Source organism: Sorex araneus, chromosome X (assembly GCF_027595985.1).
Source record: "Sorex araneus isolate mSorAra2 chromosome X, mSorAra2.pri, whole genome shotgun sequence".
Lineage (NCBI taxonomy): Eukaryota > Metazoa > Chordata > Mammalia > Eulipotyphla > Soricidae > Sorex > Sorex araneus.
In genome coordinates this window covers 46,014,040-46,040,759 of record NC_073313.1, presented here as the reverse complement: position 1 = coordinate 46,040,759, position 26,720 = coordinate 46,014,040, and the positions used below count along the sequence as shown (strand labels likewise).

General features: G+C 38.8%; 1 protein-coding gene across 1 annotated transcript; it reads left to right on the top strand.

The window, feature by feature from the left end:
- The first annotated feature begins 251 nt into the window (after positions 1 to 251).
- Positions 252 to 26,720, top strand: NDP (norrin cystine knot growth factor NDP). Its single transcript, XM_004612902.2, has 3 exons — positions 252 to 569; positions 14,401 to 14,768; positions 25,513 to 26,720. Exons 2-3 carry the CDS (start codon positions 14,607 to 14,609, stop codon positions 25,738 to 25,740), a joined length of 390 nt encoding a protein of 129 aa, XP_004612959.1. The 5' UTR covers positions 252 to 569; positions 14,401 to 14,606; the 3' UTR covers positions 25,741 to 26,720.

Here is a 26,720-nt window from a genome sequence, read left to right as displayed (position 1 = left end):
GCAGAATGCTACTCGGTCTTTGCATTTCCAAATGGATGCGTCTTTGCTGGGAGCTGCACATCTCTGTGGCAGCCACATGTGTGCAAAAAAGAAATCCAGAATATTCATTAAGCCCCGTATTATTTCCATAATGCCAAAAAGAGAACAAGAAAAAAAAAAGGAAAAGGAAACCTTGTCCTTGTTCTTCTATGTGGTTCCCATCGTTAAGATGCTCCGTGGAAGGGAGCCGAGCGGTGGGCAGCGCTGAGTCGCTGATAAGGAGCGCCTCACATTTCCATGGCATTCCCATTTGCTAGTGCGCTGCTGCGGCCGCACGCCTGATTGATATATGACTGCAATGGCACTTTTCCATTTGACATTCTCTCTCTCTCTCCCTCTCTCTCTCTCCCTCTCCCTCTCTCTCTCTCCCTGTGTCGCTTAAACAACAGTCCTAACTTTTGTGTGTTGCAAATATAAAAGGCAAGCCATGTGACAGAGGGACAGAAGAACAAAAGCATTTGGAAGTAACAGGACCTCTTTCTAGCTCTCAGAAAAGTCTGAGAAGAAAGGAGCCCTGCGTTTCCCCCAAGGTAAGCAGGAAAACAAGCGCTGACGGCTTGCCTAGGAAATTGCTTCTTTCCAAACCGAGCATTTCATCCTCCTCTCAGACAAAGAGACAACCTTTAAATACCACTTAAATTTGCATTAATTTAATTTGCATTAATCTGTAGCATGCTAGTATTGTGGGTTTTTTTTTCCTTTTAAAATGAACGGGTCTTTGAAGTCGGTGACAGAGCAGAGGAACCTCACAGAGAGGCTGGGAAATCTCTTTTAGTTTGACTTCAGAGATTTTATTTTCGAACTTTCTGCGCAGTTAGATGTAACTTTGTAATTATTATTCTATTTGACCCTGTGAGAGGAGACTGAGAAGCAGCAACTTGCGAGCCTGGATTCCTGCAGCCCCCAGTATCTTCCTCACCGCTCTCATCCCACTGACAATGGGGGCACTATTAACGCGGGCAAGCCTGCAAGTTTAAAAGTGCACTGTTTACTTTTATTACTGCTTCTGTATGCTGCTGATCTCCTGCCAGGGCTCTGCCGGAGCGTTTAGAATGACTTCAAACAATAGGCAACATTTATTTCTAGCTTTCTGTACCATGCTTTGCAGAAATCCTGTTCCTTTGCACCCGTCTTCCCACTGTGCAAGGACTTGCTGCCATAAATGCGGTCAGGAGCACTTTGGAAGAGGAGGATGGGTTTACTATGTTATTTTGATTGGGCAGAAAGTCCAAGGAAATGCATGCTGTTTGCCTTGGCCTTATTGCAAAGTTATTTTTAGTAGTCAGCTTGTCTGTGCAGCACAACTGATGCTACAATGTCCAAGTGGTGACCAGGAAAGGATGCTCTCAGCAGCACAGGGACCAGGATCTTTAAGCTTGACTCCTACAAACACCTGAGGAATATTCAGAGGGTTCTTCCTAACTCCTGAATACAAATTCTCTCTTTGAATGAACAATTAGACTGTAGGAGGCCTGGGCATAACTCTTGCTTGGGGGACGGGAAGTTTGATTGTGTACAGAATGTTAATGACTCAGAACGACCTGTAACTGAGGCTCATTGTAATAATGGGGGAACATAGATAAACTTGTATTCGAGAGACCGACTCTTTTCTCTACTGAAATTCAAGTGCAAGAAAGGAAGTTATTTTTCTCTACTGAAATTCAAGTGTAAGAAAGTAGTCCCACATCCTAGTTTTTTGGGTGATTGTTATTAATAACAGATATGGATATTGCAATTATGTCTCTTTTCATTTCTAATATTAGGATACTTTAATTGCAAGGAGCCAGTTCTAGCAAAGTTGTTTCAATACATAATATTAATTACAGGTGCACTTGAAAACATAGACACACCTAAAATGCAGTGTTTGTTATGGGTGTCAAGTAAGAACAGTAGGGACTATAGAATGCTCCTCAACTGTGCTAGAACAAATGCAAACATCTCCATTTTCTTCTCTCTAATTCTGCAAAGTAAACTTTAGGGTTTTTTTTGCCCAGTTTCATTGTGGAATAGGGGTATGGTTTATGGTTGTTTATGGGTGAAAGTTTCTGATTTTTTTCGATAACTAGACTAATGAACAATGTTGATTGAAAACTCTGGCTTTTGAATAAGTTAATTTATAACTTTGGAATATTCATTATTTAAGAAAGTCTGAAAAACTATTAAAATTTAATTGCTAGAGAATACAATGTGATTCAAAACACCTTCTGTTAAAAACCATTTACTTAAATCAAAACAATTTTCTTAAGCTAATATTCAGATTACCATGATGAGAGTGTCTGAACTCAAAGTGCAATGGTTTGCATCATCTTTTAAAACTGCATGGGGTTCAGGTAAAGGGAAAAGTGGCTGAAGCCTTGTGGTTGATTGTGTACCAAGCAGCTGACACCAACAGATGGAAATATGCTTGTGGAGTTTTCAATTTTAATTCAGTAACAATGACACCTTTTTTCAATACATTTAACAATTTCCAATTCATTTATTTCCCTTGACCCTTGAAAAATGTGGCAAATTTCTTGGAATTATAACCACCAGTGACAACTGCCAATTTCACTATATTGTAAAAATTCACAATTCAACTGCTTATTTTCTTATTGCTTGATTATTCATCCCCTTATTCTTCCCATGAATTTTGCTGGTTCTGGTGGGTGCAAGGTAAACAAAATGCTGTCCCATACCTTACAGTTTTCTCTGTTCTATCTCCGGTTAGATTTTGAAACTGAAATTAACTTTGCCAAAGGCTAAACTGGTCAATGACTTCTTTGTTATAAAGACCATTTAAAATATTTGCTGATATCTAGATTTCTTGAAAATGGTTGTCACTGATAAACAAATTTTCTTTAATTTTTGATTGAGGAGTTCCTCTTAGATTTTTATCACCGGAGCCTAGGTACTCATCCTCCCAAACTAAAACAATCTGATCTTTTCCACCTGAGTAGAAGCCTAGAAAGGAAGCAATTGTCTTTTCTCTACTCCTTTGAGTGCACTTTGGGAAGGGCATGTGATGTCTCTATCTGGGATAGGAATGAGTCATTTATTCAGCAAGTAACATCAGGTGCACTTGCATTGATAAATCATTAAGTTAGAAATGTGCACAAGGAAAAATACAGTCACTACCTCCCACTGTATACTTGCTTCATCCCCCAGATCAAAACTAATGACTTTTGGACCTGGCCTGAAGTCATTAGGACCCTGGAGAGAATTTGCAGGAAGCTGTTCCTCAAACCAAGGTCTCCATGAAAGCCATACACAGTAATGTTTTCAAATAATCCAGTCTCATATGTCTCATATTTTTCTGAGATTGGTAGGTTATTGAGGAGAAATCCTGAACACCGCATCATCATGGTCCTTCACTTGGCCATTACCAATAGATAATCCAGTGGCAAATGGATTAAAAAGCCTCTGACTCCCTGGGGTGGCTGACTCACCCTAGAAGACCTTTAGCTTATTTTCTAGTGACCTCTGAGTCCATTCTCAACTCTTCCCATAATAGCCAATTACTACTACTTTGTCCAGGCCCCCAAGCTGTGCCAGTGAGAGCGGAAAGGATGGGGAGGCAGGTGGAAGCACCGAGAAGCACTCAAGCCAAGGTGGAAGTAGGTACCTCTGAGCGTTGGGGAGCTCCAGGCCCCAGATTGCTATGGCTCGCCCTAGCTGTGATCAGCTGTCATTTCCTCTTCATGTATGACACTGTAGAACATATTAAAATTTCTCTGGGATGGTATGTTTGGAATTTCTCTGATGCCCCACCTCACCAACTTACCCAGACAATAAAAGCAAGGTTGTAAGCCTTTGAACAGCTGGCAGGCTATATATTTCTCTTCTTTCTTTCAGATAATCTAATTCAGAAAAGAATCCAGCTAGACTGGCAGTGCCATGTCTGGGTACTTGTTTCCTGCAAGTGCTTCCTCCACCACCTCCTCTGCCTTCCCTGGAGTCTTCCTGGGTGGCATGTGGCTTTTCTTTTCTTTGCTCCCTACCACTCCCACTCCGCCCCTTTTCCCTTCGCCTGAGCTCCTTCCATTGTGAGCTTGTTCTTTGCTCTGCCTGTTTTGGGCAGCCCGGGTCCTGTTCTGTCTGAACAGCCCATGAAGTTTCCCCATCTCCATAGTATTCCCAGCATGTCATTCTTGGCAGCAGTTTTGCTGGGCTGTTGAGTTCGGGGGGCTTTTGGAGCCCTGTGCCTGAACCCACTTACAGAGAACAGCAGCTTCATGGCTCAGCTGCCCTTTAGGCTGCCGAGAACTGGGCTGCAGTGACCCGGGTTGGCAGGGACAAGCATACCATCACAGTGACCTGCACATCTCCGGCAAAGGCTAAGGGTTGGGCGGGGGGCAGTGTTATGGGAACGCCTGACTGCACTTCAGCCTACATTAAGAGAAATGTGCCTATTCTGTATCGGGAGAGAGGGAGAAAGACAAGTGACTTGAAACAAAGCTCCCTGGATCTTTGGAGTCTGCCCCACCCCTTTCCTCCATCCTTCCCACATCCTTCCCTTCTCAAGCATAAAGGAGGAGAGAACGGACTTTTAATTTGACTTTCATGGGCCTGAATGTCTTTATGAAACCCATGTGGAGAAAGGGAGAGGGAAGAAATGAATCTCAAGTTGAAGCAAACAAAAAATTCATGGAACGGGGGAGAGTAGGAAGGCATTTTTATTTTTTCTCCTAATGGCAGAACAACAAATTGCTTTCTGCTTTGTAAATGGAAGGAACTGGACTTCTCAATTAGACATTCCCATTTAAAAGCCTCATGTAACCCCCTCTGTGCAGCATCTTTAAAAGATGCTGTTAATGTCCTGGAGACCAAAAGGTATTAAGGAGCAATCTACAATGCAGCTTCCTATTCCTTTTCTTTTCCTGGGGGCTTTGGTAGTCTTTTCCGAATTAGCTAAAGTTCATTAAAAGACCCAAAAGAAAAAATTTAACAGAGCTGAATTAAAATGAGTTTTCCCCTATTAGCTTGATAATAAGGAAAAAGAAAGAAAGGAAAGAAAGAGAAGAAAGAACCAACTTCTCTCTTTTGCCACATCTTGAGATTTAATATGAATTATTCCATACAAGTCCCTAGGCTAGAGGATCTATTTAAAGACGCCTGGCAGCATGAAGAGAGAGGGTAAAAATACAAGCACTCTTTTGTCCATCAAAGGTTTTCTTTGGGAGGACATTAAGAGCATTCCTATTTTCCTGTCTGCCCCTGCCAGTGGCACCATTCCAGCTGCTAGTACCCACTCCTCACCCATCAGATCAGCCATGAAGGACATCTATATTTGATTCCAGGAGAAAACTAAGGATGGTAAACGCTTCCGAAACCCCACATGTGGGGGTGGAGAAGGAAGGGAGAGTGGTGGCTTGACCGTGCAGGTTGCATGCTACAAATTCACACACCCACACATTTGAGTTTTTGAGGAAGACTGTGCCAATGGCATTGTTTCTGATGCCAGCTGCCCTCACATCTGCACCACTTTTTTTCCTTGTGTCTTTGGCAATGTTTCTTGGCAATATTCATGCTCTCTACCCCGTTCATCAGAGGGTCTCAGAGTCGTGAACTCTGAGATATATGCGTGAACATATATTGCTGAAAGTCACACCCCCGACTCATTTTCAATAGTCAGAATGTAACTCCCTGAATGGGGTTCACAGTCTTGAACAACTACTTTCTTGTTAGAAAGAGTGCTGACTCAGAAAATTCAAAGAATGGGTGACTTCAGTTGGCAATATGTCTCCAGTGCTCAGAATAAGAAACTAATACAATTGGGGGACGTGTTACCCTCATCTCAAAATCGAAACAGGAACATCTACTAGTAGTACATTTAATTATGGTTCTATGAGATTTCTGGTAGATATATTTTTCTTTCTCTTTTTCATAAAAACTAAGTTTTTTTCATACATTTGTCTCTCTTCTAGAACCTGGCCCAGTCCCAAAAGTTTCTTTTAAACTGTGATCCAACCAATTGCAATATAATTTAAAAAGGAAAGGGCAGCAGCTTCATACATTCAAGAAAGTTGATGAACTGACAGAAAATGTGTAGGAGTGGTACTTCTACAGTGTTAAAAATCCAACAATAGCCCGAAACATGAAGTTCCATTCTATACTTCCATTAAGATAGGGAATAAAAATAGGAAAATAGAAGATCATAGAAGGAACAAAAGAGAAGGAGGGATGATTATTTTTGTTGTTCAAAATTTGCCACTGCAGATTTTCAACTAGCCCAACCAGAAATTGATGCTTTCTTTAATTTCACCTACTCCAACTCAGTAAGAGGGGTTGAATTTTGAAGCTGCCTTCTTTATTTGACATTAGAAAAGGTCACCTCCTAAAGTGAAAAAATATTCCCATCCTGAACTGTAAGTGAAAAATAGATGCAGATGTTTCTCACAGGGATAAGAACAATCAAAGAAATCCAATCAAAGTTCAATTTCTTTTTAGAACGCCAGGTGATAATTTAGGATGTGATTTGCCCCAAATTATAGAAAATTACTCCCTTTCAGAATTAAATTTTTTCTTTGGAGGTTGAAATCCAAAGGCTGTCGGAGAGAGAGTTGTTAAGAAGAGAATTGGCAATCAAAGGACATAGCTGTTTTGTGGTGTGATTGAAGCAAAGCAAAATTGAAATAGAAAACAAGTAGTCCAATAGTTCAGCTATTAGCAATATGTGGAAACATTTTTATGTGATTTTGTCTTGTTATAGGTCTGTGTCCACAAGTTTTCTTGATTAGAGCAGGATTGAATTTAGAATTCAAATCCCATCATTGGGGAAAAAAAGGTAAATTGAATGGATAATGGAAGACTGATCTGTTCCTATTGTTTATATCTCATTTTTAATGAAGAGCTCTACAATTGTTAGGTGAGATCACTTTTTATCATTTCTTTTTGTGTGTATGGGTAAGAATATTCAAATCAATTTGGAAACACTTTACTAGACACTTTGAAGAAAAACCAGCAAGCTCATTTGGCTCCAGGGTAAAAGAGAGCCATACTTTGAGCTGACTTTGGCCCCTTCTCTTCTCCTAAGGCTCTTCTAAGCCAGGAGTCTTGTGGCAGAAGCAGTGTCAAATTATCAGCACCAATGTCTCCTGAACACCTCTCCACCTTTTCTTTTTTACAGAGAAGAGTATGAATTCATGTGTTTGGGAAGCACTCTACCCCCTGGAAGGTGTATCTCAGAACTACCCCAGAACTACCCTGATTTCATTCCAAAGGATCTTAGACAAGATGAACAGCAAAGTGTCTCATTCCTCACATGAACCTCCCTTCCTGGGAGGGATGTGTGAAATGAAAGAAATTTTTGCTTTTTGAAATTGTGCTCTCTGAAATCACAAAAAGGGCAGTGGTGGGTTTTGAACATCAAAAGTAATCTGTCGTCTGTGCTTTGTCTGTGACTTCCTCTCTATTTTTATTCTGTATTGATAAAAGGATGGAAGAGAACTGCATGTTTAGGGCCATTGTTGATTTGTGATCCTACAGAAAAGGCCACCCCTAAGCATTTTCTGACAGACAATCACCACAGTCCTTAGTGGGTCGGCTTAGTTTTACAGAAATAATCCAATCCCTCCAAGAAAAAGTGCTTTTTTGACACATGAGGAATCAGGCATGGTCATTTTCAAATTTTGCAAGATTTGTATTCTAAAAGTCAGTTACGTCAACCATTAAGAATTGAGAATAAGTCTTTTCATGGACACTCTAGTAGCCCACAGAAGACCAGAACAGTATTCAAAAACCATACTCAGTGAGCCTGTCCCAGGGATTTAGGAATGTATCTCTCCTGGCACAGAAGATCCACAGATATTTTTACCACGCATAGTGCCTTTCTCTTGACTACTCAAACTCTATTCATTCTACATTTGAAGAGAACACAGCTCTTCTTAAAAACCTTTTTCTATCCTGAACTAGATTGCCACACAAAAATCCCCACAAAGGCATGAGGATCTGTGACTCAGTTTAGGAATAAGAAAGAAGAAGGAGGCTGGGACTTGAACTGTAGCATCACCATGAAATTAAAGACATCTAATTCAAGCATTACTAACTATTGCTAGTCTTTATCCCATCCCCATTTAGTGGAAACTGGAAAGAAACACAACAAATTTCAAAACCACCTCAAGAGAAATGGGAATTGGTTGGTTCAATATCCTCACACACTGCTTCCTATTATAAGCAATGTATTACTAATTTACAAGACACATTTAGAATGCTGCAAGCATTCAACTAAACCTATTGGTTCTTAATTGCTGTTTTTATTTCAGACCACCAATATGGCCTTAATAAGTGCAAATTCTTCTAACTCAGCAATTGGTGTTGTTTCAGGTACCACATTAGAATTTGTTTGGACTTTACTGCTTTACTGTACTCTTTAACTTCTTGAGTGAGGAAGGAACTCTTGTGGGATTTCTGTGGTAAATAAATAGCCCCAAAGTAGGTGCTGCTCTCTGAAAAGAGAATGTTAGAAATAAATAGACCCATAGAAGCTTTTAGGCCATTCATTCACTTTATAGATGAGGAAACTGAGTCTTAGAGCAAGCAAGTGACTTTATCAAAACCACACAGCCTATTATGGGATGGTAGCATTCAGAGCTGGAGACTTCTCATATCAATCTTCTTTCTGCCAGCACAGATCACCGTAGATGCTCTTTAGGTCTCAGAATGAATTAGTATAGTTATCCATTATTTCTAACAAATACAAAATATAGGAACATGGGAAACTTTGAGCATAGGCTAGAAGTGGGTTTTGGCGAAGAAGAGATCAAAACTGTCGTCAAGGGTGAGTTTGGATAATAAAGAAAGCTTCCTTTGGATTTTATGAAAATCAATATTTTAAGTATCAGTCAGTCTCAAGGTCAATTCGTCCCACACTATCCTTTCCCAAACAGTTTAAACAAAGGATACACACACACAGGTCCGGCCACTTGACATTCTGCCCGGTCTTAGAAATGCGTCTATGTCTATTCATTTTTCCCTGCATTTCTATTTAACTAAACACTGTGTTTTTATTTTTCTTCTTTGTCTGAGCTACATTTCTCCTTCTTTTGTTTCTTCCATCTCTTTATGCACCACCATAGCTGCTGAGCTTAGCCACACTGGCCAGTAATGGAGATTGGGAGAACATAGAGTTCTATCACAGATATATGGAAGACTGTTGTTTTATCTCCAAAAGTGGAACTATAGGGAGAGACAGTGCCAGGCACAGACAGTCAGGAAACCTTGAACTGTATTCTACGATGACTGTTCTAGATACTCCCAGATGACTAGTTGCAGGAGCTACTTTCTTCCAACTGACCTTGTGGTTTCCCATCCTTGAAGATGACTTGGGGGTGGCAGGATGGAGACCTGGAAGGGTTCAAGATCAGTATTCTTGCCTCTGGATCTGTTCAGGCATGGCTTCTTGGCTGCTACTCATATGCTGTCAAAATGGAATAATATTCAATACTAATCACTGAGTGCTAAGGATGCTTCATAAAATCCAACATGCTATTTACAGTTTATAAATTAAGTGTCTCAAGAAGAGACATCTGACTTATTCTCCAAGGCATCTAGTTGAACAGACCCAGTTGGAATGCTTTGAGGGACTATTTAACACTTCAAACTGCAGATTATACGCAGAATTTCTTGCTTAGTTATCCTAGTATGTGGAGTATTATCCAGTGGAAATCTTTCAAACATACTTAAATCTTTGATTTTTAAAAATTCCTTTGAGAGAAGCGCTATGTTGTGGCATCTTTACCTTACTCATGTCTAATATAATTATTTTAAACTATGAGAAATATATAATGATTCTATTACTCTGGTGCCATTCCAAAGTCATTATATTTTGTTTGCTTAACTAATCTTAGAAATGAGGCAATGCATGTTTCCACAAATTTCCTGTTAAGGGAGTTGATCAATGTGTCAAAATATTACACAGAAAAACAGCATGTCAAGACTTTTTTGCTTGGAAATATATTGAACTGGACAAGGAAATTGAAATAGAAAAGACCTATGATTTCTACTGTTCCTTGACTCTTACCAACTAGAACAGAAGGAGAGAAATACATGATTAAAGACTATATATTAAATCAACACTTGAAGAAAAAAATCCACAGGTAGCAATACCTGCATATTTTAGTACTGAATTCAACCCAGAAGTGAAGCATAGATACTAACACCCTCCCTTTCCTGGCAAGCAAAGTAAGAAAAGAGGCATTTTTGGCACATGTTACCTATCTTAGTCTGTAGCTGGCTTAACTTGTGTGAAACCAGCATTCTCTGCCCTCTGCCATGTGGAAGGTCAGCCCAAGAGTGAGTTGATTTTTGGACACAGCATCATCTCTCACCCACCCAGGGGCCTGGGCCACTGTAAGCTTTGCTATATTATCTCGTTGAGGATGACAGGTGGAGAAATCTGGGCACCAGTTGTTCTTTTCCACTGGTATTGTTTGGAGGGTAGCTCAAAAGTCGGGCACGCCGACCTACATACCTCTTCTGTTGGCAAGGGTTCCATGTTGGTGCTATTAGAATGTGGGCCCTGTACATCAGCCAAGTTCCTGTCTCAGAGACAGTACCAAAGCAGAGAGCAGCTCTGGTGCTATTGAGTTCAGGAAGAGAGTTGCTTTCTCATTTATTTGAGTCACCACTTGGTTTTAAGTTACACGGCTTTTAAAAATGAAGGCAAATAATAAATTTAATTTTAAGACAACTATAGACTCTCTTAAAAACAGTTTACCATAAAATGAAGGTATTGAGTAATGTACCTTTCCTTCATTCTTGACTTTACTTTATTTAAAAGAACACACACACACAACTCCGCACATTCTCAGCAATCTGTACTCCAACCAATGCAAAAAAAAATCCACCCATTTCCACTCTTTTCTTAAGAATTATACTTATTTCTTTCCCACATAATGGTTTTATTCAGTTTGAATACTTTAGACAGAAAAAGCTCACAATGCTGTGTAGCAAAAATCTTTCATTTTTGGTTTGAGGATTTGGTGAGTTCAGTGATATACTTACATTGTTGCTTAAATTCTTATTCATAGTTTAATATGAAAAGTGATAAAAATGATTATGCTTTGTGAGTATGTTGAAATGAAATATCTATTTCTTTTTTGTGCCGATACATTTTCTCTGTTATTCTTTTATAATTTATTACTTATTTGGATAGAATTGATTATATTTAATAAGAAAATGAGACAATAAATTTAAATTTTAAGTGACATTAATAAATGTTTGTCAGGATAAAATTCATAGTACTTCAGGCAAACCATTAATTCACCTTTTGTGGAGCAGTGAAGGGGAAGATTAACTGTGCTTGCAATTTAGGACATTGTCACTAGGTGGCAGTAGTGCACAAGAATTACTTGACCTGCCATAATTTTTTAAAAAAAGAAACTGAAATGAAAAGTCACTGATTTATAATTTAATTATTACTTCTAACAAGCAGAGGTTTAAATATGTCAAAAATGTAATAGGTGATAAATCCACAAGTTCAAAAACCTACAAATTAAAAACCTACAACTATACAAACCTACAATTATACAATAAAAGTCTTCTATACCTGTCACCAAACTCCCAAAACTAATTCTATTAGTTTTTGAGTATCTTCCCAGAGGTTTCCTATGAAAGAAGACAAATTCATACTACACATATACACACATATATATTTTGTATTTTGCCCAGCCGTTCTCAGGCTTGCTCCTGGCTCTGTGCTCAGGGATCACTCCTTGTGGGCTCAGGGGACCATATTAGGTACTGGGGATTCAACCCAGCACTGATGCATGCAAGGCTCAAACATATATCCTCACCACTTTGTTTTTTTAACAAAATCAGCACATAGGGTTTCTGCATCCTCTATATAGTAGTATAGTGGCCCCTGGCAGAAAAAGTTATATATTTAAAAAATACCCTTAATGATGAATATTTTGTGCTGCTGTGATATTTCCAATTTTACACCATGACAACCAACATTGAAGTAAATAACCAGATGCTTATGAGATTTCACCTGTAATATAATTCCCAGAAGTGGAATTTCTGGTTCTAAATTGCAGACATTTGCAATTTTAATAGATATTGCCAAATGGTCTCTATAGAACTTTATCAATTATACTGTCTCATCAAAAAAGTATATGAGTAGACTTTGAAACCTTTGTAAATCTGGTTGAGCAAAGTAGTTTCATTTTCATTTCTCTCAAATGAGTGAGGGTGTCCATCTTTTGTAAGGATCCTTTATATTTCCTTTCCACAGAGCTACAAATACATTCACATACAGACATATGTGAGGTTTTGCTATGGATTCTATTGCTTGCTTCTGCTATTGAACTATACAATTTTTTCCCATTTACTTTACTCATTTAGCCATATCTCCGGGGCATAGCATTGAAGAGAAGTTTCTGCAAATGGGGTAAAAAGGGCCAGAACTTAAATGTCTATTTCTCCTATCAGACATTTGCCATTGACTCCTTGGGGATATATCTGTAGATTGGAATGGTAAAAGGAGAAATATAATAAATCCATATCCTGATACTAAGACTTCAAAGAAATGTAAAACCACTTAAAATAGTTTATTCATATGAAAATTCATGGAAAGGCCAGTAATAATGCAGCTGCTGAATATAGTGCTCAGAAATCTCTGACTCTTTGAGTGAAACGTTTGGTGAGTTTCATGGAAATTGCATAGGGAAATCGAGACTATTCATCTGAACAAGTAACTAAAAAATAAGCTCTTCTTAATTTTTTTCCAAGATGGGGTTTTAGGTCAATTTTACTGGGATGCTGCCATTACCATGTCCATCATAGGAAATTAGTACAAAGTTGAATGAAAATATTGTGTTCTCAATTTTAGGACTATTCCTTGCATATGTAAGTGGTGGTAACTGTGTCTTTAATTAGCAAATTGTTGCATTTTAGAGCAACATTGGACTGTACTCAATATCTCTTCATACTCTCATAGCCTACAGATAAGGAAATGGAGGCTTGAAGAGTTGAAATGACCTGTACAAGCTTCCTTAGCTAAGTTATGGCAGTGCTAGAGTCTGTGTCCTCTTATAACTGACTTTTACTTTCCTGCAAAATTTATAGGCTTGAACTTCCTGAAACATATCCTTGGAGGTTCTGCCATTGAGAAGAATGTTCCACTTTGAAAGAGCCCTATGTCATATTCCCTTTGATCCTTAGGATCCCTTACCAAAGACATGCAATGAAGCTTTCTGAGGCTAAGTGTGTCTGAGGGCACTAGACTCAATTAGTTTTGCTTTAACATTTTTGCTGTTAAAGCGGAATGAATGGACTGATATGAAGTTGGATGTCTTATAAACATATTTACCTGTTTATTCAGATTGTCTAGTAGTATGAAGTGGAAAAAAATTTATATTGCGAACTAAATAATCAAATTTTGATCTTAAATAACTTTGAAAGGTTTCCCGAAGCTTTAATGAATGTTTCATTATATTTAATATCATGTCTAGTCCCCTTAATTTGACTCAAAATCAAAAATAGTTTTGGTACTGTGTTTTGGTATGATAAAATGCATCCGTGTTGGTCATGCCTGGAGAGTGACTGAGGTGATTCAGGGTGGTCCGTAGATCCCATCTCTTTGGCCAAAAGGTATGTTTAAAAGAACAAAGTAAATTTCAGGGGTATAAACATAGCATGATCCCATTTTAATGGTAAGTTTCCATTCCAACTACTACTTACTTTTTCAAATTACACCACATGGAAAGGCTCACAGAAGTATACTTCATTGGCAAACACATATGTGTAGTCCTAAACACACTGGAATCCAGTTAGCATATAATGTGTATTTCAGATGCAGGTTGTCACTGAGGCTGGGTGGCATGGGACTAACAAAAACAGGATGAGCCCATAACGCAGAAATGGAAAACTAAGTGGGTGGGTGGATATGAACTTGGAAATGGAAAATATGGTTCCCCCTGAGGCATGGCCTGTATTCATTAGTACTGACCTATCTCCTCTTTAACCAGAAAACTGACATTGACACTAAAGCTTACTGAAAGACTGAAGAGACTCTCCTGTCCCCACAAGCCAGGGATAAGGATGAGACCACCCAAAGCAGTTATGTTGTTCCCAGAACCATATGTTTAGTTTTTATACTGAGTTCAATACTATCCTTACTCCTAGGAACATAGATTCTAGTAATTAAAGTCAACATATGCTTCCATTAAACCACTGTGTCCACCTCCAAATGGTTACAAATATGTAGTATAAATTATGGGATGTGGTGGGCTAGAACAGATGACAATTTATGCTAGTGACACTCTAAAAGCCAGAATTCTTCACTAGCAATGACATGGGAAAATTCTATTCAATACCTCCTGGGTTCCATTGTTGTCTCTGGGCAAATGTTTCTGGAGAAAATAATTTCTGTTTTCATTCCAGCTGTGTAGCAGATACTGTGATGATTGATTGCAAGTGTAAAGAATAAGAAAAACTTCGGCATACAAAGGACAATGACAGCCAGAAAGCTTCAGCCAGATCCTGCCCTTTCCTTGGAAGGAACTGGATCCTAGGAGGTGGAGCCTTTCCTATTTTTAGTACTCTGCCTCCCTCTACTGTTCTTCTTGAGAACTTTTTTTCTTACAACAATGAGAAATCATGTACTAGCTGCATCCTTCTCTATGCTCTCCCTGCTGGCGCTAATGGGAGATACAGATAGCTCCTTGATGTTGGACTCGGACCCTCGACGCTGCATGAGGCACCATTATGTTGATTCTATCAGTCATCCGTTGTACAAGTGTAGCTCAAAGGTAAGACAGAGTTTCTGTGAAGTTAAAAATTACTTCTATAAGCAGAAAAGAAGCCATATATATGTTTTATATTTTTTAATATAAATATATATATATATTGTTCATAGGATGGAGAACTATGACTATAACCAAAACTTGATGTTTATGGTTGGTTACAAGATAGAAAATTTGTGGGGGAATCACGCTTTTAGGATTTCACACCATGCTTTGTCCCCTGTTCCTTTAAAAATACGGTGCTGGGGATTTTTTTTTTCAGGTGTTAAGGATCAAACTCAGGGCCTCACACCTGCAAGCCAAGTGCTCTGCGAATGAGCTATGTCCCTGGCCCTGCTTTGCACTTTTTGTCAGTAAGACTTATTAACCATGTGTATACTTAGCCAAGTTCTCTCTCTTAGGATGCTCAAAGTCAATAAGAAAGGCTGCAGTGTTCTCACAATAAAACTGTTACTAAAGCACAAGATGGCTGTGCTTTGTCCCTGGCTAGGAAATTGTTGAGTGATAGTGTAATTTTTTTCATGAAAGAAAAATAGTGTACCAATTATTATGACTCCTATTCTGCAACAATAAAGAGGAAGAGAATGTCAGAAATATAATTGATAAATAAATGTACTCATTGAAGGGAACCGGCAAAATAGTTGGTCTCTGGACTTATAACCCAAGCTTTTCTCCATATACCATGTTTATGTTAAAATGGTTTCAAAAGGCAAATAGCAATCTGATTGTTGATCATTTTTACATTGCTGACCCATATATTTTCTATTTGGGATACTCTGTAACTTTCTTGCACAAGCAAATCATGAGAACAAAACACTCAGTTTTGAGGTAAGGTGTACAAAGGAGTACCATGTTTCAAAGGCCGCCAAGAGTTGTCAACCAATGGACCACCCAGAAGGGAGTCACACACGAGTCAAGAACACATTTCTAATGAGAGTTGTTTTATGATTGTCACTGCCCCTAAGCAGTCATATGATATGTATTTAACCACATTTGGCAAATAAGATTTTGTTTACGACAAATTTAGAGGTTTTTTCACTTTTAGTCCTGAAACTAAAAGTGTTTAAGATTATATTATGGCAAATACTTTATTGAATGACTAGAATAATTAAAAAGCTTCTGAGTCTTAACTGCTATAATTTAGACCATATAAGTCAATATCTCCACCCTACATTTAGAAACAGTACTACTACGGTCTGCCTTTAAAATTTCCATAACTTATCTGTTTATAGCTCAAAGATGATGGTTTATTTTAACATAGGGGAATCATAACTTGAGTTAAATCTCTTCAACCATTATATTAATAAAATCTAGGACCGTGGGAAAAATAGGGACTTTCCACTTAAGAACAACTTTTTGGCTCTTATTTGTATTTGTAGAACTAAAAAAGGAGTAAATAGATAAACTCAAATTTTTGCAAGATTGCACTCCCTTCACAAGGAAAAAAATGAAAATAATTTTTAAAAAGATGAGAAGTGTTTTTACAACTGTGATTACTCAAAAATTATAGGCCCGAATGAGGTTGATTTGAGCAATTACTAACTTCTTTACCCTCTCCCTACCAAAGCAGATTGCATTAGTATTTAATGTTTCTTATTTCATGGGCAATTTTTTGCTCTATTAAGTTGTTCTCCATACTCCTAACACTTCATTCTTTTAATTTAAAACATTTTATTGAGCTAACACTACCTTACGATACTATAAATGTTTATGTTTTATGAGTATTATGTTACCACAGTATGCCTCCAATTAGAGCATAATCATTATTCTTTTAACAAAGTAATTAAAAATTATTTCAAAGATTGTGTCAGTGTGGTGAGAGGAAGGAACAGAGAAATTAGAATGTCTCTAAAACCTAGTAAATGATATGGAAATATTTGATGGAATGATGGAAGAGAAAGCGCCTTAGCAATTATCACGTTCATTAGTCTAGGGACGGCCAAATAAGAGACGTCATCAACTCAAACCTAACAGATTTACAGTGCTTATCGTGAGTCTAAGAAACAGATTACCTTTGTTCACTTCTTCCAAAATTACACAGTATATAACATCTTCAAAATTGTGATATTAGGAGAAATGTTCATAATTTCATGGTAACAGTCTGTTTCCAAATACCCCCAAATATCCCACGGTCAGCCAATTTTTTATGTAAATGATGTTTATAATTATAAACCTTGCTTTCTTGGCCATGAAATATGCCTGGCAGTATCTCAGCTACTGAGACATTTTCTGGATTATATTTTCTCAGTACCCAGGAACAAAAGTGCCTTTCATTTTGAAATGTTCAGTAGTTCTTAACTCTCACAGATTTAAGCTGGTTTTCTCTTTTAACCGAATTGGTTGCCTTTACAGACTTGGAATAAAACATTTAGCCTGCATCTAGAAAACAGCTATTTGGAGTTTTACAAAGAGTAGAATAGTTTTTTTCCACTCTGCACAAATTTTGTTCCTGCACAGGATGCCAAGTGCTTATTATTTAGTAGACACATGACTGCTATTCGCCTGTTATTTTTCACTGCTTCAAGAGTTAACTTTTCCTAGTATCTAACCTTGGGAAGGAAGATGAAGGGAAAGAGGGCTGTATAACTAATATGGCAGCATCTTAAACTATACAATTTAATCACTGTCAATAAATTTGTGATGCAAGGCATTAAAATGTCATTTTTCCCCAGTAAGGCAACCTAATGACTGAAAGAAATATCAAGCAGTTTGATTTATGTCATTTAGCTCTGAAGTGGCAATGTGTGCTTCCAATAAGCATTCTGCTTCTATTTGAATCTTCATATTAGAGGAAAGCAAGTAGACCATAGGAACTAAGTAAAATAGTCCAGGTGCAATTTATATTCTGCTGGAAACAATGATTGATACTCAGCAGATTTTCTTAAAAGTAAAGAAAGGACACAGTGAACGCTTTCTAGGGGCCTTCTGTGAGATGTTGTTTCCCCAAAAATTCAATTTACAATTAGCCAGCTCTAGGGTCCTATCTTCCATTTATTCGTAATTCAGAATGATTGAGATGGAGTAAGGCAGAATACATGGGTCACAGAGATCCACCAAAGAATCAGTGCAGTCACAGACTAGGACACCTCCCCAAAATTTTAGGAGACATCTCCTAAAATTGGGTACAAGAAATCCTGGAACTGGTAATTTCATGTTTTTTTATTTATGTTCCCTGAAATTTTGAATAAGTAAAGGCTATTTAACAAGCAGGGAAATTATCCATTTTGAGTAGAGTTCTCTGGAAATTTTTTTTTTTTTTTTGCTTTTTGGGTCACACCTGGTGATGTTACTCCTGTAATACACAGGGGTTACTCCTGGCTCATGCACTCAGGAATTACTTCTGGTGGTGCTCGGAGGATCATATGGTATGCTCAGAATCGAGCCTAGGTCACCTGCCTGCAAGGCAAACGCCTTACTTACTGTACTATCACTCCAGCCTCTGGAAAATTTTTAAGGTATATAAGGTATATAAGGCATCCCAGGCTTTGAAGTGGTTTCATATTCCACCACCAAAGCTTACCAAATGGTGGCTTGTGGGGGGGGGGGAGTAGTGATTCTTTGCACCTCAGGTAAAATGGTCCTAATGCTATCTACCTAATGGTTTTGTCATGAATATGGGTAGCAATATTTGTAAAACATCCTGCACATTGTAGGCATATAATAGAAATTAATGCATTACAATCCTGATGAAGTTAAAAACTGGAGAGGTGTTTAGATCATATTTCTGTTTTCTTCTCTACTGAGTTCTCGATAAATCTCTTATGACTTTTTTTTTTTTTTTTTTTTTTTTTTTGCTTTTCGGGTCACACCCAGCGATGCTCAGGCGTTACTCCTGGCTTTGCACTCAGGAATTACTCCTGGCGGTGCTTAGGGGACCATATGGGATGCCGGGGATCGAACCCGGGTCGGCCGCGTGCAAGGCAAACGCCCTCCCCGCTGTGCTATCGCTCCGGCCCCCTCTTATGACTTTTATTAAACACAAGCCTAGCCTAGGTCTGAAGGCAGCCAATTTGTGGTAGAAAGTGCAAATGTACATTTTCTATGTAGGGGGGACAATAGTGAAAGAGAAACAGATGCTGCTTTGTGACCTCCATTCCTATGTAGATTGGAGAGAGAAACTGGATAGGATCTTTAGTTTCTGGATAGGCATGGGGTTTGGGAATGATAGTCTGAACCTGTTAAGTCTGAATTAGTGAAGATAGTGGCCCAAGGCCAAGGATGTGAAACCAGGATATAGGTTGACTGAACTTTGAAGGGTGACAGAAACAACAACAAAGGATAAATGGGGGTTAGGAGAAAAACAATCTGGGAGAATTTCCTGAGGAAAGGATGTCTTATATGCCAAGAGCCGAACCTTTGGATTTGGAGAGCATGGTACACATCTCAGGTAATCTCTTACTACTATCCACATAATTCATAACATCATAGGAGAAAGGAGGGGAGCAAACTATTGAGCTAACAACACAGTTATCTGCACAGAAGCAAACAATTTTTAAAGCACTGTAGCACTGCCATCCTGTTGTTCATTGATTTGCTCGAGTGGGCACCAGTAACGTCTCCATTGTGAGACTTGTTGTTACTGTTTTTGGCATATTGAATATGCCACGGGTAGCTTGCCAGGCTCTGCCGTGTGGGCAGGATACTCTCAGTAGCTTGCCAGGCTCTCCAAGAGGGACAGAGGAATCGAACCCGGATCGGCCATGTGCAAGGCAAACGCCCTATCCACTGTGCTATCGCTCCAATAAAAATGAAATAAATATATACTGAGTACTTGCTATGTCTAGGCAGCATGAAAGGTACTAGAAAAATAAAAGTATAAAAACTAAGAGTAAGTTTTTATGAAAATGTTCACAAGTAAATAGACGATAATGGAAGGTAAATGTTCCATGTGCAAAGAATCGTGCGTTGGAACCAGAGTGGAGGAACTAGATTCTAATGGGAGTGACCTGAGTTCCCACACTTCCTGTCAAAACTGCCCCATGCCTGGTGACTGCTTCATCTCCCTGTTCACAGGTTTTTTCATCACCTTACTCACAGTTTTTTTCATGCCTTTAGTCTAATACAGACCCTTTGGAGGTTGAATGACTTCTCAGAGCAAAGGTTTTGATTCTTCAAGAGATTTCATTGAATAAGGTGTGCCCAGTGTTCACTGCTAAACTCTTCTTGAATGTGAGAACTAGTTCTTTAATCTTGTACTGAAGAAGACGTCTAGTCAGTCATGGCCTGAACCAAGAATTCATGGGAGCTCCACATGAGAGGAGAGAAAACTGATTGTGATAGTCTTTCAACAAGGGGTGATGAAAACCATCTGTGTTTAGGCTTTCACTCAGAAGAAAGTTATGGATTGCAGTAAAAGACATAACTGTCTAAGAACTATGGTAGGTCATCACAGAGAGCAGGGGCTGGAGGTCTTAGGGTGCAATCCTTGGTCTGGACCCAGAAATCCCAGCTGGCAACAATCCTCCCAGTGCAGCCTAAACTGGCCCATGACCAACATGACAGCTTAATGAGCTGTTATGGCCTCGTATTATGGCCATAACATAGTTAGGAGAGAGGACTCAGAAATCAGATCATCTCAGCTCAGAACGCTATTCCTTCCAATGTATGGCTATATGACTTCTGGCTGCTAATATAAATTTTATTTCTTGGTTTGTAAAATGGGGAAAATTTACCTTTTGAAGTAGGTGTTAAAAATCAAGTTGCAAATGAATGATCTAGTACAGTGCCTGGGACTTGCAAATGTTCAACCAAAGTTACATATCATCATATTTTAGTTATTATTATTGCTATTATTATAATTAACATGTGGAAATCAGACTAAAATACAAAAGAATTAATCACTGAGCAAAAATGGAACCTAGAAGCACTTTTCATATTAGAAGAAATTGGCTTGGAGACAAGTGATTCCAAGGCTGGGAGTTAAGAGAGAAGGAACTTGAGGAATTTAGTAGTTTCTTAACCTCAGAACAATTGTTGGTAACCTCTGATAGAAAAAATTTAATTGGATGAAAAATGTATAGTATGTATCTGTCTCCTACCTGAATTATGAGAAGTCCGTATAAAGACATATGCGCAATAATCAACCATTGAACTCACTCCTCTAATGGTGTGTTCCCTGTCAAAGGAAGTAAATCTTTTAATTTGATAATGTAATGGTGTACATGCTGTCTACAAAGAACAGTTAAGTGCAAAATACTACGATATCAAACAGAGCAGACATATCACCTAGCCTTGAGGCATGGCCATCAACCAGAAACTGTGGGTCTATGTGTTTCTGCAGGTGAAGGTGTTTGAAGATGTCAAAATCTCATTGAACTGAAAAAGGTTGTGGTACTTAAATCAAATAAGGGAGGTATTGGGCAGGGATTTTGATAGTGGAAGAAATATTAGACATGTCGTAAGTATTAGAAGATTTTGCTGTGTAGCAACTTGGATAGAAGTGGTGATGATATGTTTCTAGATGCCACAACATAACGGCCATATGTGAATGTCTATGATTAGAATGTAATTAGGAATCCTAGAAGAGGTCAAACAGGAATAGAGCCTGGTACGAGTTGATTCATGTCCCAAGAAAACCTCTATCTGGATGGAAGATTATTATTATTTTTTGCTTTTTGGGTCACACCTGGAGATGCACAGGGGTTACTCCTGGCTCTGCACTCGGGAATTACTTCTGGCGGTGCTCAGGGGACCATATGGGATGCTGGGAATAGAACCAGGGTCGGCCGCGTTCAAGGCAAACGCCCTACCCGCTGTGCTATTGCTCCAGCCCCTGGATGCAAGATTTTATAGTTGTTTAGATCAGGGGTTTGGTTTAAGACATATCTGAGTTCCATTTTATTTCTGCCTTTACCAACTACGTGATTTTGAGCAAGTTGTTTAAACTCTCTAAAGTCTCAGTTTGTTCATCTTCACAGAGCAGATAATAATAAAGCCTTTCTTGCAAGATGGTTTTGGAGATGATATTAGATTAAATGTTGCAGGTGTTCAATGAATTTTAGTTGCCATTGTTATTATTAGTTAAATGATTGCTACCTAGTGCTCCATCTAGATCAGAACCTCTCACGTCTACAGATCCAGAGCCTATTACTCAAAATGTGTGCTTTAGTCTAGCAGTATAAAAGAAAAGTTAATTTTTGAAAAATGCAGAATCTCTGATGCCATCCCAGAACTACTCAACCAAAATTAACACATTGACAGATATCTAGCACATTTATGTCCCTTCCTTAAAGCATACATTTATGAGTCTTGTTTTCCGAAGCTCTTATTAATCCATCCCCACCCTGTCTCCACACACACAAGCTAGATTTTGGTATTTCTTATTGTTTTGAGATAGAAACTGTATTTGTATACCGTGAATCTCCCAGACAATGAATTTGTATATGTGTGATGAGAAATGGGCCACAAAATTGTTTCAAAGTTTTTTTCTTCAAAAAAGAGGGCATTCGAATTTTAAATGGAGGATAGTTGTTGGGATTTCATTAAGCAGAGCTAGGTAAAAGGACATTTCTAAAATACTTGAGTAGAGAAAGTCAGAACAGTTCAGTGGGTAGTCCTAAAATAATTAAGCTTGACTGAAGCAGGGAGTGGGTGATGACAATGAGGATAGTTTTGAGGAAGACTGAAAAGATATGTGAAACCGAGGTCAAGGGGACTCAACATCTCACTCAAATTTCGGGATTTTGGATTTTATTTTGAAAGCTGGATATAGCCATTGAAGGTGTTTGTTTACATCTGTGAGATCTCCTAGCTCAGAAAATCCAGTTACTGAGGACGAGGGGCCAGTTAAAAGTGGCCCAAATTTCTTCTGTGCTGAATGGGCTGTTTTTCAGAATGAACTGAAGGTGGAGCTTGTCACTTGGCACTTGTCATCCCGTTGATCTTCGATTTGCTCTAGTGGCACCAGTAACATCTCCATTCATCCCTGTTGTGTGCTAGTATAGCCCAATTGTATCTGCTCACTCCAGGAACATGAAAAGCCTCAAACCATTTGTTCAGGGTTTTGATGAAGAAGTCTGACCATCTTGTAGGTGGGCAGCCACGAGGTCTTTTGACATCCCGTGGAATCCAGTCGTTAACAGCTCTAGTCCAGCAGTCGTCTCTAAATCGCGTTACTCATCCAGTCCATCTGATTTTTAATGCCTTGGCAAACAAGACAGTGTCCCTGATTCATGATCGTCGACGGAGGTCGGAACTCCGGATTCCTTCTCTCACTTGAGTGAAATGTGATACTCCAAGCATAGCTCTTTCAATTCCTTTTTGGGATACCCAAATAGCGTTCTCACCCTGTTTTCATAAAGCCCACGTCTCCGAGGCATATATTAGTGCAGGAAGAACGACGGAGTGGAAAAGATGTGCCCGGAGCCGGAGGTTCTTCATCTTTTTAACCACTTCTTCGACGTTCTTGAACACGTTCCATGCTGCTCTCTTCCTCCTGCACAGTTCTGGCCCAAGTCGTTTCTCATGTTGATTTCTCAACCCAGGTACACGTAGATGCTGCATTTGGAGATGTTTGTTCCGTTGAGAGCAAATGGAACATCAGGGACTAGTTCATTTTTCATTAACATTGTTTTGGTGAAGTCTGACCTTTCCACACTCTCGGTTGAATGAACTGAAGGTGGAGCTTGAGATCCTGAAAACTAAGTGAAATCTTTATAGAATTTTTTTTTACAAATTTTCCTACATAACTGAGTTGATCACTTTACGGATTGTGCTAATTCTCTGATCCTCCCAGGTATATAATTAACCCATATGTGTATTATTTGGGTATAAAACATCCCACCTCATTTTTTACAACAGACACCCAGATTGAAGTTGGATCTCTAAAGACTCCATTTTTGGAGTGACATTTCGAATGACTGCCCATTCTCCCTATCTGATAATTCACATTAGATACAAAGGAGTTTACCTTAACACTACTTCAAGGTGTGTTGTTAAGGAGCATTTTCCATTTACTGATTTTAGTGGAGAGAAGGTACTGAGGATGATTTGGACTCTTATTAGATAGATATGGGCACTGTTGAATGACGTATGTATTCCTACCTAAGGTAATATCTCCCAAAACTTATTTCAATTCACTTTTGTTTTGCCTATCAATGTGAAGAGCATACAGGACAGAGTCTAAGCTTTAATAAAACCGAAACAGCTCATGGCTGTCATTTTCTCGTTCCGTGAAAAGAAATTCATTGGACTACTCCAACTTACATTCACCAAGCCCTGTTGGTTGTTTTGTAGTTCCCATATTCTTTGGTGGTTGCTAAGAGATTGTTGGACTCATCCCAGCATCATTGCAGATAATGATGTTAATGATCTATAATTACAGGAGCCATTTTCTCTCTCCTTTGGAAAGATAGGCAAGCCATTTCCTCCTTTAAATCCCTGGGGATTTAATTCTCTCCTATATGCTCATGTTAGAGAGATAATAGTTGGTGAGATTTTTATAAAATATCATAAAGTAAATGTCACATGATATTGTGCATACATATGTCCTTTAATCTATTGTTGAATGGTTCTGTTTTTTTTAATGTTCTTGCTGCTGATTCTGGAAAATAGGGAAACTTGTTTTTCCATTGCATGATATGTAATTTCCAAAGCAAGACCCTCTCACAGAAACATGAACTAATTATCCCAGTTCCCTTCCTGTCCCTGTGTTCCATCAAGTTACTCCTCTATCCCATCTATGACTGCTGCTCTGAGAATTCCATAATTTATGTGTAGGATGCATAAATGAATTTCTGACTCATCTCCTTAAGCTATATGCCAAATATTTAACTCTATGTGTGTGTTTATAGCTACTGTTCTGGAGATGGCTTGGTAGTTTGCATAGAATTCGTAAAGGAATCTGTTTACATAAGCCACATTAAAAACCACAATAAAAAATTCAGATCAAGCTTTATTATCACCCACAACTACTTTTAGATATGTAGCTGGTAGAAATGAGTACATAATAATATTTGATCCTAAATAACTTTGAGGATCAATTGCACCAATATGATACTCCTTTAATATATTAACCCAGAAGTGCCCCAAATGCAGTTTCTTTTGCTAAATGTATTTTTATTTCTTTTGCTTGTCTTAACTTGTAGGTCCCAGAATATTTCTTCCTGTGCATCATTCATATTTTCCTCTTTTTCTTCTCCAGAAGCTATAATCCTTTTGATCCCTGGCGCCACATATGGTTCCCAAACCCTGGCAGGAGTCATCCCTGAGTGCAGAGCCAGGAGTAAGTCCTAAGCACTGCTGGGTGTGACCAAAAACAACAATTCCAAAAGTAAAGAAACCTAGTTTCCTTAGAAATTCCTTTCACATAGCACATTTAAAAGTATTTTTATATTTGTATTTTTATTGCACACTTTATTTTATTCTTTGAGATTTTTTTTCTCTATGTCGTTGCTTACACCCTGATTTCAACTTGGACTGATTTCCTGCATTTTGAGATTGTTCTAACTGGCATTAAGCCAGTGGTAGAATGCCACCTCTCAGAGGAAAATTTCTTCTTTGCTTTTTATTTGTCACACTGTTGGACATCATTTAGTGCTTCTGAACTCACATGAGAGGATTTTTAACTTCAATTTGTCTTAAGATGGGGCTTGAGGTTTTTAAAATCAGCTTGTCAGGTGATGCTCAGTACACTGAGGGCTCCAAGTCACTGGTCTGATCCAGCAGGACTTGACAGGAAATGTTAGGATCTTTTCAAGTATAGTGTGGTTGGAGCGTGGCTGCAAGGTAACCACTTCTCTTCTTTCCCCAGATGGTGCTCCTGGCCAAGTGTGAGGGGCACTGCAGTCAGGCGTCACGCTCTGAGCCCATGGTGTCATTCAGCAGTATCCTCAAGCAGCCCTTCCGCTCCTCCTGTTACTGCTGCCGGCCCCAGACCTCCAAACTGAAGGCATTGCGGCTGCGCTGCTCAGGAGGCATGCGACTCACAGCGACCTACCGGTACATCCTCTCCTGTCACTGCGAAGAATGCAGCTCTTGAAACCAGCTGTTGAGTGGTTCCTGGATGGCTCAACTTCTCCCCCCCTCACCAAGGCAGTTCAAGCAGCTAGAGAAAGACTGACAAGGAAAGAGTTAAGGGCAAATAAGCAATTCCCACAGGGATTCTGCATATTTTAGTAATAAAGACTCTACATGCTTGTTAACAGAGATGCTCTGAGAACTTGTTTTCCATTCCCATCTTCATTCCCTATTACAATTACTTTTGGTCCCTTTTCAGCCCCAGCCATTTTCCCATTCAGTGCTGAATGCTATTCGAGTTTCCACACAATTCAGCATCAGTGAGAAAATTGGTAAGGCTGCCAGTTTTTGGTGCAGAGAACCAGGGTGGAGAAGCACTCACTTTGGAAAGCTGGAAAGACCAACTCTTTTTGGGATACTATCCTTTTTTTTTGTTTTGTGAGTTTTGTCTAAGCAGCCACGCTAAAGATTATCAATTTTAAATTCTAGGCACCAAAAAATATGTTTAGTCAGGTTCACTCATGTCCAGCTAAGTGACATTAAAATGACTAACTAGCAGACTCTTATGTAATGCTGCAAATCCTGATTGGCATAATTATTATCTAGAAACGATATTAAGAATGTAAGGGTGACCAAAAAAATAACTGTCACTTGAAGGCTCTCTAATAAGAACTATAGTAAAATGTAAGAGGGCAGAATTTTAAAATATGGATCCTGCACTGACTTTAAAAAGGCATATATGTACTAGTGGCATGGAAAATGTGCTGTACTCATGCATGCAAATTAGACAACCAAGTATGAATCTATTCGTGGGTGTGTTATAACTTTAAGCCATGTTGTGGGTATTGTTCTCTAACATCCACTTTTCCATGTGAAGCTTACTGCCCAAATGGTGGCCTGGCTCATGTTCTAAGCATTTGGTTCAAATATAGTTTGATCATAAGGCTCAAAGTTTGAGTTATTTTCATCTTTTGAAATAAAAAGAAAATATCTTCAAAGCTT

Bases quoted from the DNA above. Each gene is read 5' to 3' on its own strand.
- NDP (XM_004612902.2), top strand. From the start codon at position 14,607: ATGAGAAATCATGTACTAGCTGCATCCTTCTCTATGCTCTCCCTGCTG. The intron at 14,769-25,512 runs GTAAGACAGAGT...TTCTTTCCCCAG, and splicing joins TGTACAAGTGTAGCTCAAAG to ATGGTGCTCCTGGCCAAGTG.